Source organism: Miniopterus natalensis, chromosome 14, assembly GCF_054644295.1.
Source record: "Miniopterus natalensis isolate mMinNat1 chromosome 14, mMinNat1.hap1, whole genome shotgun sequence".
Classification (NCBI taxonomy): Eukaryota; Metazoa; Chordata; class Mammalia; order Chiroptera; family Miniopteridae; genus Miniopterus; species Miniopterus natalensis.
In genome coordinates, this window is record NC_142094.1 from 40,912,919 (window position 1) to 40,928,016 (window position 15,098).

General features: G+C 53.2%; 1 protein-coding gene across 1 annotated transcript in view; it reads right to left on the reverse strand.

The window, feature by feature from the left end:
* Positions 1–444: 444 nt before the first annotated feature.
* The window catches only part of CRTAC1 (cartilage acidic protein 1), a 129,175-nt gene continuing 114,521 nt past the window's right edge, over positions 445–15,098 (reverse strand). Inside the window, exons 9-15 of the mRNA XM_087824491.1 lie at positions 14,103–14,185; positions 13,296–13,396; positions 12,649–12,817; positions 4,907–5,052; positions 3,518–3,560; positions 1,032–1,175; positions 445–613 (exon numbers count right to left, since the gene is read on the reverse strand). Of these exons, the coding sequence (XP_087680617.1) occupies positions 495–613; positions 1,032–1,175; positions 3,518–3,560; positions 4,907–5,052; positions 12,649–12,817; positions 13,296–13,396; positions 14,103–14,185 (805 nt within the window). The 3' untranslated portion in view covers positions 445–494. The remainder of the gene's footprint in view (positions 614–1,031; positions 1,176–3,517; positions 3,561–4,906; positions 5,053–12,648; positions 12,818–13,295; positions 13,397–14,102; positions 14,186–15,098) is intronic.

Here is a 15,098-nt window from a genome sequence, read left to right on the forward strand (position 1 = left end):
TCACACTTTTCCCCTCCCATTATCACGACGAACCCCCCACCAGGCTTTCTCTACCACAGGAAGTCGGGGCGCACGGAGCGGAAACAGCACGGGGGTGGGGTGGGGGAAAGCAGGCACGTGATACGTTATGAGTCAGCGGGGCAGGCAGCCGCCCGGCAGCCATCTTTGTTAAGGGCAAAGTGAGCCGCTCAGGACACCGGAGGATACAGAAAGGGCAGGATTAGCTCGATTCTTCCGGCGTGAGGGAGGCTGGAGTGAGGATGAGGGGAGACTTCCCTGTTTTCTCAGAAAACATGCAAAGAAAGGCTTCACACAACTAAGGTCATACAAATATCAATATCCCCAAACTTCCCTTTTCAAAGATGGCTGCCCCCACGGGCCGTTCGGAGAGCTCGCCGCAGAATCTGCTGGGCGTGGGGAGAGAGAGTCAGGCAGCGGGAGAAATTTAGTTTTTCACAAAGGTGGTTGTTTTTTTTTTCCTTTATTGATGGAATTTAAAATGCATATAACTGAAGGCAAAGTCCAAGGCCTAGAGAAAGAGATGAGGCCCGAGAGAGAGGCTCAGAGATTCTAAAGGCGGCAGAAGGATACCCACCTAAAAAGGCCACTTGAGCTGCAGAAGGATGGAGCAGGGAGGCAGAACATGGGGAAAAGAGAAAAGGGGCGGGGGCGGGGTGGGGGTAGGGGAAAGCGTGTGGGAGGAAGAAGACAAATACCAGTTCAGAAACTCAGACAAAGATACCGGGTAGGAGCTAGTTTCTATCCCAGGTAGGGACGGACAGGCTGCCCTTAAGGGAAGAACATTTGCTGTAGGAAATGCGAGAAGGGAGAAATAAGAAGAGCAACGGCCTCCGGCCAGAACGCAGCACCCGGGGGCCCCTCAGCGGGCAGTAGTGGGGGCTCCTCCAGGCCTGTCACCGGCTCCCGGAGCCTCCGCAGGGGTCTGAGGACGCCGTCCAAGCAGAAGGCAGGGGCTGGGACCTGGACTGGGGCCTCCCCAGGGCCCCGCAGGCGGCGCGGGGCCGACTCACCCACACAGGCCGTGCCGTCCTCGTTGGGCTCGTAACCCCGACTGCACCGCTTGTTGGTCCGACACCTGTAGCTCCCATACGTGTTGACACACACGGGCTTGTCCCGGGGGCACACGAACGGGAACTGGATGCATTCGTTGGTGTCTGAAAGGCGAGGGAGCCGCTCACTCGGGAGGGCAGGGTCCGTGCAGGCTCGGCTGCCCCCCGCCGTGACCGGGGACATGCCCTGCTCCCTGGGCCTCACTTCCTCCCGTCATCCCCTTGGCTGTCCCGCACGGTGCTTCACCTACATGCCAGGGGTGCTCAGGCGGGGGCACGGCCTCTCTTCGACCTACCAGGCTTTCTCAAGGTGGCCCCTTCATGCATGAGTGACTCCAGACCTCCTGCCTCCAGCCGCAACTGCTCCAGGTTTGTGAATCTATCTAATATGCATCTTAAACTCAGCAGGTCCCAAATGGAACTTTAGATTCCCTCCGGTCCCCTGTTCCCATCTTCCCTAACTCAGTCAGAGCCACCACTGCCCGCTCAGCTGCTCAAGCAGACACCAGTGTGGTCCCGGGTTCTTCCTTCTTGCTTCTCTCTGCAGGCAGTTTAACAACAGGTCCCATCAGTGCTGCCCCCACCGTACCCCTCTCGTCTGTCCACCTGCTTCTCATTCTGCCACCAGCCTGTTCCCAGCCAGCTCCGTCTCTGGCCTGGACATCTGTAGCTGCCTCCTGACCGGCCTCTTGGCTTCCACGCCTCCCTCCAATCCAGTTCTCAATGTGGCAGCCAGAGTGACCTTCTGAAAATGTGATCACGTCATGCCAGCCTCCTGCTTAACGGCTCAGGGCCCTAAGAACAAAGTTCCAGACACTTTACTGGGGCTTCCCGACCCTCCAGACTTGGCATCTGGCTCCTCCGTCCTGTCCAGGCCCATCGGCCTCCTCCGTCTCCTCTGACATACCAAGCCTTTTTCCTGCCTCATGGTCTTCACTCTTCCCTCAGCTCTTTCTGTGGTCAGGCCCTTCTCGTCTTTCAGGTCTCGGCTCAAAGGTCCCCTCCTCTGAGACCCTTCCTGACTAGTCTGTCTAGAACAGTCTCCAGAGAGCACCTGTTTAACAGGCTCTTAACTCATCTAGTCCAGCTGTTGGGTCACTTGTTGTGGCCTGACTTCCCCACTAGGATGATCGCCCTCCAGGGGAGGTGCTTGGCCTGCATTCTCAGCTCCCTGCGTGGAGTCTGGTGTGTGGGAGGCACACATATGTCTACTGGATGTACATGTGTGTGGGAGGCACATGTATGTCTACTGGATAATGAAAAGGAAGGGGCACTGGATTGGTGATCTCACGGGGTCCTTCCAGCGCACAAGGCAGATGCTGGACTTTCTGTGTATGTGCACCATCTGTTTGGAATGGCTAGAGGGGGGACATGGAGAGTAGAGGGGACTCATTTTCTCCTCAAGCCACCCTTAGCGCCACACTCCTCTGCTTTCTCACCTGTGGTCATTTGTCCCTCCACAGGAACAATTTCTCCCCTCTTTGCCTGGAAAACTCCTCATCATCCCTCAGGTCTCAGCTTAGACCTTGATCTCTCTGGGGGTCTTCTTGAACCCTCCCTAGACTGGTTTAGGGCCCTACCTCTGTGCTCCCACAGCCCCTGCCCTCTCCCATCCCAGCCCTGCTCACACTCTGTGGGCATCGCTGTTTACTTGTGTGCCTCTCCCATTGGCTCTAAGCCCTGTGAAGACAGGGACTGTGTCTGTCTTGTTTACTCTTGTATCTAAGTAGCGAACCCATTTGCCTGGGGCTGATGGACATCTGCAGAGAGGACTCGGAAAGAATGTTTCCTGAGGGCCGAAAGGCAGGAGGTGTGGTTGACCTGACCCCTCATTGCCAGCCAACGGGATGGAAGACATCTGTGAGCCTTCTGGATGCTGAGCCTCTAGGCTGCCCTTCTCTCAGTCCCAGCCCTTGGGGGACTTTCAGAAGGTCACTGGACCTTCCCAGAGCTGCCTTCCTGTCAGTGCCACAGCGACCAGCCCCCCCACCCAAGGCTGCTGTCTCCTTCTGTACTGAGACCACACTCCACACCCTAGTACACCCTAGTTTGCTCTGATGCCCCTGGCAACACCCCTTGCTGCTCTCTGTGGGGGACTGTGCCTGCTGCAGCCACCACAGGCCCCAGCAGTCAGGCCTCCGTGTGAGCACTGTCCAGGCGGTTGTGTGTCTCATGGCCATAGTCATTCTCTCTGTTTTCATGGCAGGGAAGCACTGCCAATTCCCAGAACGATGGTGATTCAGCCTGCTGGGTGCTAACATCACTCCCACCTTAGTGAGTCATATGGTGGTTGTCTTGGCATCTGGAGCCCCGGGGAAAAACAATGCGCTCCCCTCCCCACCTTTCTACCCCTTGTCTGCAACCTGAGCCTTGCCAAGACTCAGGCTGACTGTCCCCAGGGAGATTCTGGCCTGTGCTCCATCCCTTGGTGCCTACAGGCAACTCACCCATGCAATGGCCATTTTCCTGCTGGGAGAATCCTTGGCCGCACTGCAAAGTGGGCAGAAGCAGAGACACTAGTGAGGTGAGAAGATCCCATCTCGGGCCCCCTCCTAAAGCCCTCCCCTCAAAGCAGCTGTCACCCTGACCCCAGAATGAGGGATGCTCTTAGCCCCTCCCTGCCAGGACTCCTTCCCTTGCACTGAGAGTAGGACATTGGGGGAAGGCCAAGAACAAATTCAGTCCAAACTTCTGCTCATTCCCCTCAGGTGGGACCCATGTGTCTGAGTGGGACAGCTAACAGAAACTGGCCCTCCTGTGGCATCGCCCTGAGACCGAGGCTGGGTCTCAATTGAGGCTAAGTATAAAGAGGGGTGGGAGAAGCTTTCTGAGGTGTCTGCTCACTCCCCACACCCTCTTCTCGGAGAACCTTCCCCACTCACAGGTGGGCACCTGCAAGCCAGGCTATCCCCCGTCTCTCTGGACAAGTCTGATGGGACCAGCGGAGGACATCCCAGCAGGAGGAGTGAATCAAAGGCAGGGCTGGAATTTGAACTAACTGAGGCCAAGGCAGATTTGGAAACTGGGTCACTCCAGGCTGTGGGGGCTTTGCTATGTCTATACGGGGGTCTCAGGGACAGTAGACTGATGGCAGGTCAGGGGGACTCGAAACAGCACTTTTCACAAGACAGAAAATGTCAACTGTCAGTACCGAGGAATGAGAGGGGGCTGGCAGGGATTATTAGGGAAGGGTAATGACCTCCTCACCCCCAAGCCAGGGAACTAATAACAAAGGTCCTGGAGCTTCTGGGCTGAGGCCACTGAGCTGCCAAGGTTTCTGCTCACCCTTAGCTTTCCATTGGACCTTGTGAGCTCCCCCAGAAGTCTCCTTAGAAGTCCCCTCTTCTGTGTGAATTTAAGTGGGTTCCTGTTATTTGCAACCAAGTGAGCCCCAGCAGAGTTAGAATCTAGAGCTCTTTCTCCGAGAGCCCCCAGAGGCCCTACCCCACCCTCAGAAGCAGCACGAAGCTTGTCAGAGATTTGGAAAGATCTGGGAGGGAAGCAGGAGGCCTGGGGTCAATTCTTAACTCTGCTAACAATGGGCTGTGCAGCCTTGGTGGGTTCTCGCTCTTGGTCTCAGTCTTCCTCCTCTGTAGAATGGGTGCAAAAATACTTGCCCTGCCAATACCCCCAGACTTCTGCGAGGAGCAGAAGAGATGTGTGTGTGGTACTCTTGTGCAAACTACAAGTGGTGGGATCATTATGAAGCCTGCTGTTTGCTAAGATTTCCGTCATTCTAGAGGCAAAGTCTGCAGATTCCTAGGAATCCAGCTTCAGTCCACGGGCTTGTGGATGGGGCCTTCTTTTCGGCCATGAGGCCCAGATTGCTTTCTTACCTGCAGCGGGGCTGGGTCCCGAAGTCTGTCCTCGTCCTGGGGGTAAGGGATCTCTAGCACCGAGTTCATCTCCCCGCTGCCCACGTTCCGGCTGGCCATCTTGCCATCTGGCCATGTCACCTCCACGCTGCTGGCCTCATCCTTCCCTGTGGGGCAGAAGGAGAAAGGGTCAGCAACCGAGGAGAGCGGGAGGGGGGTTCTCAGAAAAAGTATCATCATTCACTTATTCATTCGTTTAATAAAAAATATTAGTTGAGCACTGCTGTAAGTGCTAGGGAAGCAGTGAACATGCAGACGAGTTCCCACTCCTGTGGAACAACACTGTCCAGGAGAACTTTCGGCAGGGATGGCAATGCTCCCTGTCTGTGCTGTCCAGTAAGGCAGCCACTAGCCACATGGGGCTGTTGGGTACTTGAAGTGGGACTAGTGCAATAAAGAACTGAATTTTAAATTCGATTTAGTTTTAATTAAGTTACATTTAAATAGCTGCACATGGCCAGTGGCTATCAGATTGGACAGTGGCACTCTGGAACTTATATTCAGTGGACAGGCCAGTCAGCATGGGGAGAGGGTAACCCCTGGTGATAAGGAGGTTGACTGCGGAGTCCTGTGTTCAAGTCTTGGCTGTACCACTTACCTGGTAGGTTGGAAAGAACACAGTGGGGGGTGGGTATCTGGGAGACCTGGGGACAAATCCTAGCTCTGCAGCTGGCTTGCTGCATAACCTGGAGCATGTCACATTATGTTATTAATATTATTTATATTTATTTATATTCATATTTATAACTTGCTAGGGGCCAGGCTCTCTTTATGTCACTGGGGATGTCCTTGTTTTCAGGGAGTTTCCACTCTAGTGGGGATAGACAGGCAAACGATGAACTAATAAGTAATATCTAGATGTTTACAAGCTCTGTGAAGAAAACAAAAGCAGGGACATGGAGTGAAGAGGAACTACCAGGTGGTGGAGGTTTTTTTCTAGTCAGGGTGGTCGGGGACAGGCTCTGGGGTAGAAGGCATTTGAGCCGAGCTCTAAATAAAAGCTGAGGCGATAAAGACCCAGAAGGTGACAGGCACAGGAGCAAGACCACTGTACAAAGCCGAGATGTTTACAAACAGAGAAGCTCAGGGAATATTCCCGGTGAATCCATTGCACACATCCACAGAGCAATGCATTACATCACTGGCAGAAAACAAGCTGGAGAGATTTGTCAGGTGTTTAGGCGTTGTCAAAACCGCCCCGGCTCCCTGCTTAGGGCACCGGGCCGTCGCCGTGGCAAGGTCAGGCTAATGGAGATGGATGGGGTGCGAAGGACAGGGAGCAGGGCCTCCCCTGGGGGGGGGGCTGTTCTCCTAGCCAGCTACCTGGGGGGGAGGGAGGGTGCAGCCCCGTTATCACCCGCCGGAGCTGACCAGACGGCGGGTGCTCAGTGGTCCACACAGGCAAACACTCCCCAAGCATCATTCGTGGGCTGAATGAACAGTATGTCCCCCGCGTGCATGTGCTGTTCCCCTTAATGTCTGTAGATACTGTGAGAAAGCAAGGGGAACCAAAAGGTGCTGTTGAATTTATAGCAGCTTTTGGTCATCTTTGTCCATCCATGGATTTTACAGTGATAGATACTATGGGGATGGAGGGTAGCTGGTGAAACATCTTCGTGTATAAAAAGGGTTCCCGTATTTCAAAAATGGCTTGGAAGCCACGGCCAGACTTTGGGGAGAAATGCATGTGTAGACTCCTGTGCAGGGGTGGTCCTGGGGGTGGGGCTGGGACAGCTCGGGCCATTCCAGCCTCCCTACTGCTGTGCAGCGAGTTAGTGAGGACAGGGCCAGCTGCCACACTCTTCCAGTGTCAACGTGAGCGGCCCTCCTCTGTGGGCAGGCGGGCAGAGGCCCGGGGAGAGCTCCCAGGGGGAGCAGAGACCCCCACAGGCGGGGCAGCTCCCCTTTCCCAAGAGGCTCCCTCCCAGGCCGGCCTCGCTCACTCTGGGGCAGCTTTATTCAGCTGGAAAACACCTCCCATAGCCCTCTACGCCCCCAGCCCCTCACGCTATGATGACTGCTTTTGGGGAGGGGCTAGAAATGGGATCGGGGTGTCAGCTACAGACTTCTTTCTGGTTTGAAGTAGTGTCTTGAGGTTCAAGAGACCTGGCATTTGTAGGGTGTATAGAGTCCAAAGTAAGTGGCATCTGTAAAAAGCAAACATTTTTCCATTAAAAAAAAGGCGACAAAGAGAAGCAACTGTTTGTCACCTAAGCCAAGAGAACAGCTCCGTGCATACAGTTTCCAGCCTGGCTCAAGTGCCACAAATAACTCAAAAGTCGCCGAGTATTCACAGACAACCACAAATTTACATCCTGGGGTTGCAGCACATGGTCCTGAGTCCTGCTTCCTCCCTCCTCCAGATCCGGGGGGGGGGGGCTCTGAATGAGGAGCCAATAGAACACATCTCAGTAGGACTTGCTCCTCTGCCGATGACTATTTTGCTGACTTGGGTGCTCTCTTGGAACCTCAGTTTTTCTATCTGTAAGATGGGGGTGTGACCTAAGCTCTAGCACTTCCGGGAAGGACAGTTCTTCCCTGGAATGTCACCCTCAGCATCTCCTCATCATCTCTTAGACATGGGGGACACCCTCCAGTTCCCAAAGGGCTTTCACTTGTTGGCAATAATACAGAAAATTCACACCCCAAACTGTACCAGGTGACTCTTGGTGCTAGCACATCAGTGCGAGACTTGGAGAAGTGAAGTGAATTGCAGTTACCCAGCTAGGGGACATCTGATCCCAAAGCCCATACCTGACACACCCTGTTCTACTGGCCAGCCTACCCCCATGCCCAGTCCCCCACAGCAGAGCATTATACAGGGGCCTGGGGTTCAGCAGGAAGGAGACAGGCCCTGGCCCCATCCTGGAGGAGCTGAGTCTTGGGCAGGCAATGAGCATAGTGATTATGTTATAATAAGCTGGGAAAGTGCAGCCACAGCTTTGGTACCATTTGGCGAGAGAGGTGGGTGTTAAAAGTCATTTCAATTGGGTGTTGTAGAAGTGTAAAAGTTTGTGGGGCAGAGAAGGGGAGGAAGGAGCGTGCCAGGGGGAGGGTGCGGCGTGGGGAAAGACATGAGGTGTGGTAAGCGCCTGTGTGTTGGACGGTCCTGGAGAAGTTCACAGTGGTGGAAGCGGAGTGTGAGAATGTGTATTAGGTGGGGTGGGTAGGAGAGGAGACTGGGAGGGACTTTGGAGCCTTAGCATGTATGGCCGACTTGCACGCTCCCAACTACTCTGCAAGGTGGGCGTTTTATCCCCACTCTCCAGACGTAGACATTGAGGCTTGGCAAGGTAAAGCGACTTGCAGGGATCTGAGCTAGGACTGGAAACCAGGCTCCAGTGCCCAGGCTCGGCTATTCCCTCTGCCCCAGACATTGCAGATCTTCACGCAGCTGCACAGCCAGGGTTCCCCCTCCTCCCAGACACTGCACGGGGCAGCCTTTAAGTTGCCTGTGTGCCAGGCCTGTGGGTCTGCGAGCAGAGGTGGCCCCATTAACCAGCCACAGCCCTCTGGCAGCTTTTAAAGGACAAAGGCCAAGGAGGCACAGAGAACTGTGCTTTTCAGAAGAATTACGAGCAAAACAGATGGTGGGAATACAGTCGGTGGAATATTTTTGCACTTTAATAAAGCAATTTTCATGTGGGCCACTGAATTTTCCTTCCCTAAATGAGCACCAGCCGGCATGAAGGCAGCTCTGAGTCACTTGCGAACAACTAGCTGAAAGGAAGGCGGTGTGGGGGGGTGGGGGGGTGCCCTCAATGCCTGGGGTGGGCTGGCCGAGTGGGGGAGCCCCTAATGGAGGTCAGCGGGGGCAAGCAGATTATTGGTACTTGTTTTCATTTTCTGGGTTTTGCAGAGCTGCCGCATGCCTCTGCTAGCTAGGCAATGAAGAGCCAGGGTGTGGGATATGCAGGAGTGGGTGTGCAGGAGCAAGCGGGGGCAGCGGGGCACTCAGCGAAGGCTGTGAGTGGAAACGCTTATTGATGAGCCTGGCTGGCCATCTGCACCAGGAGGAGCAGGGAGAAGCCAGAGCAGAGAGGAGGCGAGGAGAAGCAGGCCGGGGGCCTCACTGAGCAGGGGTGGCTGGGGTGCAGGCTAACGCCTCCAGAAAGGACAGTTCTGCAGGATGAAGCTGAGCGTGCTCTGCACAACAGAGTGGGCCCTCCGGGAACCCCCTGGAGAATGAAACATCCAGTGAGTTCCTTGAATTTTTATTGTGTGATTCCACACAGCCCAGAGTGCAGTACACAGAGGGTCTGAGCAGCTGAGTCCTCTAACCACAGCTCAGTGTGAGCAAGGCCTGCAGCTCCTGCCGGTGCAGAGATGAGCCAGAGGATGTGGGGGGCTGGGGGAGGGCACCCAGGAGGCTGTCTGCTGAGAGGCTCACGTGTGCACCCATATATATGTTCACGCACTCACCACACGTGGCCTTAGAAGGAGGCGGAGGTGATTCATGGAGGCAGGAAGGAAGCAGGGTCAGTTGGGGTGAGTAGGAGCCTTGTGAGTGCTGGAAGGGGAGCTTCCCGCAGCCCTCTCCCTATAGATACCTCTGCTTTCTGGCACAGCTTTAGGCCCCGCATCTACTTCTCAGTAATTCAGACCTTTAAGGCAGGACTTTCTTGCATTCATGTTCTAGACATGCCCCTTCTCACCCCAAACTCCACAAAACAAACTGTGCAGGGTTGAAAATCATCAAACTATCCATAAATAGAGAACTTGATAGATAAATTATGAATGCTGCCACACAGTGAAATACAGTGCAGCAAAAATATTAAAAATAGAGCTGCCATACGATCCAAAAATTCCACTTCTGGGTATTTAAATGAAGAAAACAAAAACACTAAAACTCGAAAAGGTATATGCACCCCTATGTTCATTGTGCATTATTTACAATAGCCAAGAGATGGAAGCAAACCAGATGTCCATCAACAGATAATAAATAAAGAGGATGTGGTACACACACACAGGAATATTATTCAGCAATAAAAAAGAATGAAATCTTGCCATTTGTGACAACATGGATGGACCTAGAGGGTATTACACAAGTGAAATAAATCAGACAGAGAACGACAAATACTGTACCCTGTTAGTGGCCCCTGGGCTCCTTCTAAGCCCTGCCCTTGGACAGCAAAGCCTGGCTTTGGCTTTCCTGGCTCTCCAGGCCTGCTCTGTTCCACCTGCCCTCTCAGCCTGGCTCTGGGTGCCCCTGGCAGTTTGGCCCTGGCCTCCCTTTCCAGGTTCCGCTCCCACCAGACCATTCCCATTCTGTGGACGCACTAAGCACCCATCTCTGGGCCTTTGTTCAAACCAGTGTTGTCCCTGGAATGCTCTCCTCAGCCCCCTATCCACAGCTTCTAAACTCTTACCATCCTTCTAGACCTAGTTCTAGACCCATTTTCTTGGGAAAACCGCCCAGAGCAAAACTAACGTCTTGTACTTTTAAGGCCAGCATAGCAAATGGTTGCCTTGAAAGTGATAAATACTCCGATTACAGGCCAGCCCCTCCAGGGTGAAATAGCCCAGGAACATGCTCATATAACCGGGCCTTGGGTCCCCTAAATATTTATGCTTCTTTTCCAGAATGCATAAAAATTATGTGTTTCCTATAAAAATTGGAAAACACACACATAAAAAAACATATGGAAGAAAATAAAAATCCCATACTTAGGCAGGTCTGGATCCGAATCCTATCTCTGCCATTTACCTATCATGTGATCTTGGTTGAGCAGGTTTCTTAATTGCCTGATCCTCAGTTTTCCCATTTGTACAATGGGGATAAATAATGCCCATCTCACAGGGTAATCGCGAGTCTGACATGAAGAGTGAGAGTTAAGTGCCTCTGTGCCTACAATGAGTAAGTCACCATATTAGTCCAGCCACTCAGCGAGAACACACTTTTTGCATTTTCTTTCCCTTTTTTCTATGCACAGATGCTGTATGAATAATATTAACATATACATATATTTATTAATTTGAGGCCATATGGCCCATTTTTTTAATGTTAACATTGTATCACCTCATGAGGTACTAACACAGGGGGGAGGGTGTCTGATTTTGAACTCACGTATATTTGGCTCAAATGCTTTTCTTAACCACTGTGTTTTAGTAAAGACACTCTTGCATCCCCACCCCACAAATACCCCAGTGTTTGTCAACATTTTTTCCATTATTGTCCATCCTCCTTATGAAGCCTTTTTAGATTTTTAGTTTCCTAATTCCCTCCCTCAATGCATTTCTTTAAAAATGTTTTATTTTGAAATAACTATAGAGTCACCGGGAGTTGCAAAGACAGTGCAGAGAGATCCTGCATACCTTTCATCTGGGTCCCCCCAGTGATTACATCTCCCAGAACTATAGCACAAGGTCAAAACCAGGAAATGGACGTTGGTACAAGGTGTGTGGATAGTTAGTTCTATGTCATTTTACCACATGCAGATTCGTGCACCCGCAACTACAGTTAGGATACAGAACGGCTCCATTACCACCAAGACCTCCCTTGGGCTATCCCCTTACAGGCACACCCACCCCTCTCCTTTTCACCATTTCTACCCCCAGCAACCCCTGATCTATGTTCCACCTCTACAATTTTGTCGTTTCGAGAATGTTATATAAATGGAATCAACAGTATGTGACTTTATGAGATTGGCCCTTTTTTTTCCACTCACCATAATGCCCTTGAGAGCTATCCAGGTTGTTGTGTGTGTCAATAGTTCATTCCTTTTTATTGCTGAGTAATAGTCCATGGTGTGGGTAGACCACAGTTTGTTGAACTGTTAACCTATTGAAGGCCATCTAGGTTGTTTCCAGTTTGGGCTGTCACAGATAAAGCTATTATGAACAATCGTGTATAGATTTTTTGTGGACATAAGTTTCCACTCATCTAGGATAAATGCCCAGGAGTATAATTGCTGGGTCTGATAGTAGTTGTGTGTTTAGGTTTTTGTTTTTAAAAGAACTGGCAAAGTATTTTCCAGAATAGCTGTACCATTTTACATTCCCACCAACAATGTATGAGAGATCCCATTTCTCTGCATCCTTGACAGTGTTTGCTACTGTCACCAGGGGTTTGGAGAGACACTTTAGTCACTGAGCCAACACTCAAGAGGCCAGAGATACAGCTGGGCTGGATGAGTGTGGTGCAGGCCAGTGTTTGAAGAACAAGGTCATAGCCTGGACAAATGGAGAATTAAATACTTTGACCCCAAGGTGAATAATTTGACAGAGGCACCAGGGAGGGGACCCTTGTGAGGGGCGGGGCAGGAAATTCTCTTTCCTTTTTTTTTTAAATCCTCACCCGAGGATATTTTTTCCATTGCTTTTCAGAAAGAATGGGAGAGAGAGAGAGAAACAGCGATATGAGAGAGACACATCGATTGGTTGCCTCCCGCACATGCCCTGACCAGGGCCGGGATCGAGCCTGCAACCAAGCGAGGTGCATGCCCTTGGCCGAAATTGAATCCGAGACCCTTCAGTCCACAGACCTCCGCTCTAACCACTGAGCCAAACTGGCCAAGGCGAAAACCTCCTTCCCAAGTTCAGGTTGATCTCAGAGCGGGGTTGCCTCCGATAGATGGTGTCTGCTATAGCTGTCACAATGACATGGTACCTGGAAGATGCTGGAGCCGTGAGTCCTGCATCACTCAGGGCCCACTGTCCTGTTAACAGCTCGTGGCCCACGCTCTCCCCTGGCCCTGACTCACCCAAGCCAAAGTGTGCCACGGGCTCCATCTCGCACAGGTAGCCTGAGCCCCCGTCGATGATCCTCAGGTGGGCCCCGCTCCTCTTGGTGTAGAGCACGACCTTCGCCCCCCTGGCGAAGGCCCCAAACCGGGTCCGCGGCACCACTCGAAGCCAGTTGTTGCTGAAGCCCTGTATGGAGGGAGGAAGGCAGGCCCGGGATCAGCGGGGTGGGCAGAGGAGCAGGGTCCTGGGGCAGGGGAGGGAGAGAGGGAGAGAGGGAGAGAGGGAGAGAGGGAGAGAGGGAGAGAGGGAGAGAGGGGCCGAGCAAAGAGGAAGAAGCCGCAGGAAGACGAGTGAGGCAGGCAGGCTGGCTGATGTTTGGAAAGAGAAACCGGAAAAGAGGGGGGAAAGTCAAGAGACTCAGAAAAAACAGTTTTGGGAGAAGTTTTGCCGAAGGCAGAGGGGCAGAGGGGCAGAGGGGCAGAGGGCTTCTCCTGGGAGCCAGCCCTTCTGGGAGGTTTCCTGTGCTGTTGGGAAGTTTACTGCCTCCTCCAGGCCCCAGATGTCCATCCCCTGCCACGCCTTGGGGGCTCCTCTGGCCTCCTCCGCCCTCGGCCCAGGGGACCACACCAGGCTGGGCCCCGTGGGTCCCGAGGTCCGTGCACACCTGATTCCCCCGGAAGACGGACAGCGGCTGGGCCATGGATTCTCCGTGGGACAAGATGAGGTCCAGCATCCCATCTCCGTCAAAGTCTGTCACCACACCCCCTGCAACAACACGGATTGTGCTCTGGCCACGTGCACAGCCCTGAGTGGGGAGGTGCTGGGGCAGGAGACCGAGGCTGGAAGCCAGGCTCCTCCCCTTTCTCACAGCCATCTCATGAGAGGAATTCACAGAAGACGGTTCACTTTCCTTCCCCTGGACTTCTGCAGGGCCTGGTGGGCGCTAATTATTCAGACCATGAGGACTTCTTTCTGGCCTTTGTATTATACACGCCTTTCATACTCGCACAGTTTTTGTCAGCCTACTGTAAAGTGCTTGCATATACCTGGTCTCCTTTGGGCCTCACTACACCCCAGAGAGGTGAGAAGGGCAGATGTAATTATCCCCATTTTATGGATGTGGAGAGCCTTTTCCAAGACCGCCCTCCCGCTGACAGCAGGCTGAGCGCCACGAGGGGAGGGTTGGACTCCAGGACCCCAGCCTCTCCCTTCTAGCCTTTCCCACAAGGCATCGCCAGAGATGCTGCTGCCCGATTCCCGCCCGGCCCACCCCCTCCTCTGCCTCCTGCCCGGCACTCTCAGGGCTCCTCCTCCTCCACCCCCACCCCTGCCCTGGGGTCTTAGCCCTCAGGGCGGGAGGGACAGGAGGAGCCCTGTGGTGGGACTGGCTGCCCCACCCTTCCCGCCCTCATCCCAAGCGAGGGCAGCACTGAGACCCCGGAGTGCAGGCCAAGCCCTTAGGCGCCCTCACCTGTGCCCCGGCCCTCAGGCTCCAAGGCATCGCCAGGATTGAGCTCCTCAATGAGGGGGTCACCGTGTTCCCTGCGGATGACGCTGTAGGAGAAGAGACAGGCCGGTCATGGATAAGTAACTAGCTGGCGAGGCCCCATGGGGCACCTGGACCGAGAGGCCTACTTGCTTACTCCAGTCTCTGTCCCTGAGCATCCCCCGGTCCCACTGTGCATGGGCTGCCACCTGCATGCCTATGAGCCACGCTTTGGTCACAAACCCTGCCTACACCCTGCCTGTCCTCTTCCCGGGTTTTCATTTGCACTGGGAAATACTGAATTTTCCTTCTCTAATGGATGGATTATAGACAGTCTGGGGAAGGACAGTTGATGGAGAAGGGACAAGGACAGCTACCTTCAAATGACCTTCACTTTCCTTCAAGCGGCACTGGGTTTCCAAGTTCTAGATGGTACCCAGGGTTCAAACCTACTCAAATGCCACCTCCCCCAAGTTCTCCCTGGTCGTCCCGCTAGAGGCAACGCCTTTCTGTCTGCCGTTATCACTTGCCTGGCCTTTATCACTTGCGCCTGTGTTAAAGCTCTGTATGAATGTGTCTTATCTCCCCAGTTAGACCGCGAGCTCTTTGCAGGCTGGGACCATGTATTATTCATCTTTGCATCTCCCACAGCATCTAACATAGTGCCGGGCTCTCAGAGAGCCCCAAGCACACGTCTGTGGGATTCATGGATGAATTTCAGATACAAAGGGAGGAAACCGGTCCCTTTGGGTTGCAGGGCTTCTGTCTATTTTGAACTCGAAATCACAGTAATATTTGCTCCAGAAAAGTCCACTGTGAAAGTCCTGCTCTTTCTCCACACTGAGCTGACTGCTGCTGATGGCTGTGAGCTTTCCTCTCTAATTTTTTTCGTTAGATTCTCCCAGTCTTGGGTGCTCTGCCCTAGATATGTGGAGCAATGCTGGGGGGCAAACAGGGGACTAGGGGATCTGTATTACCATC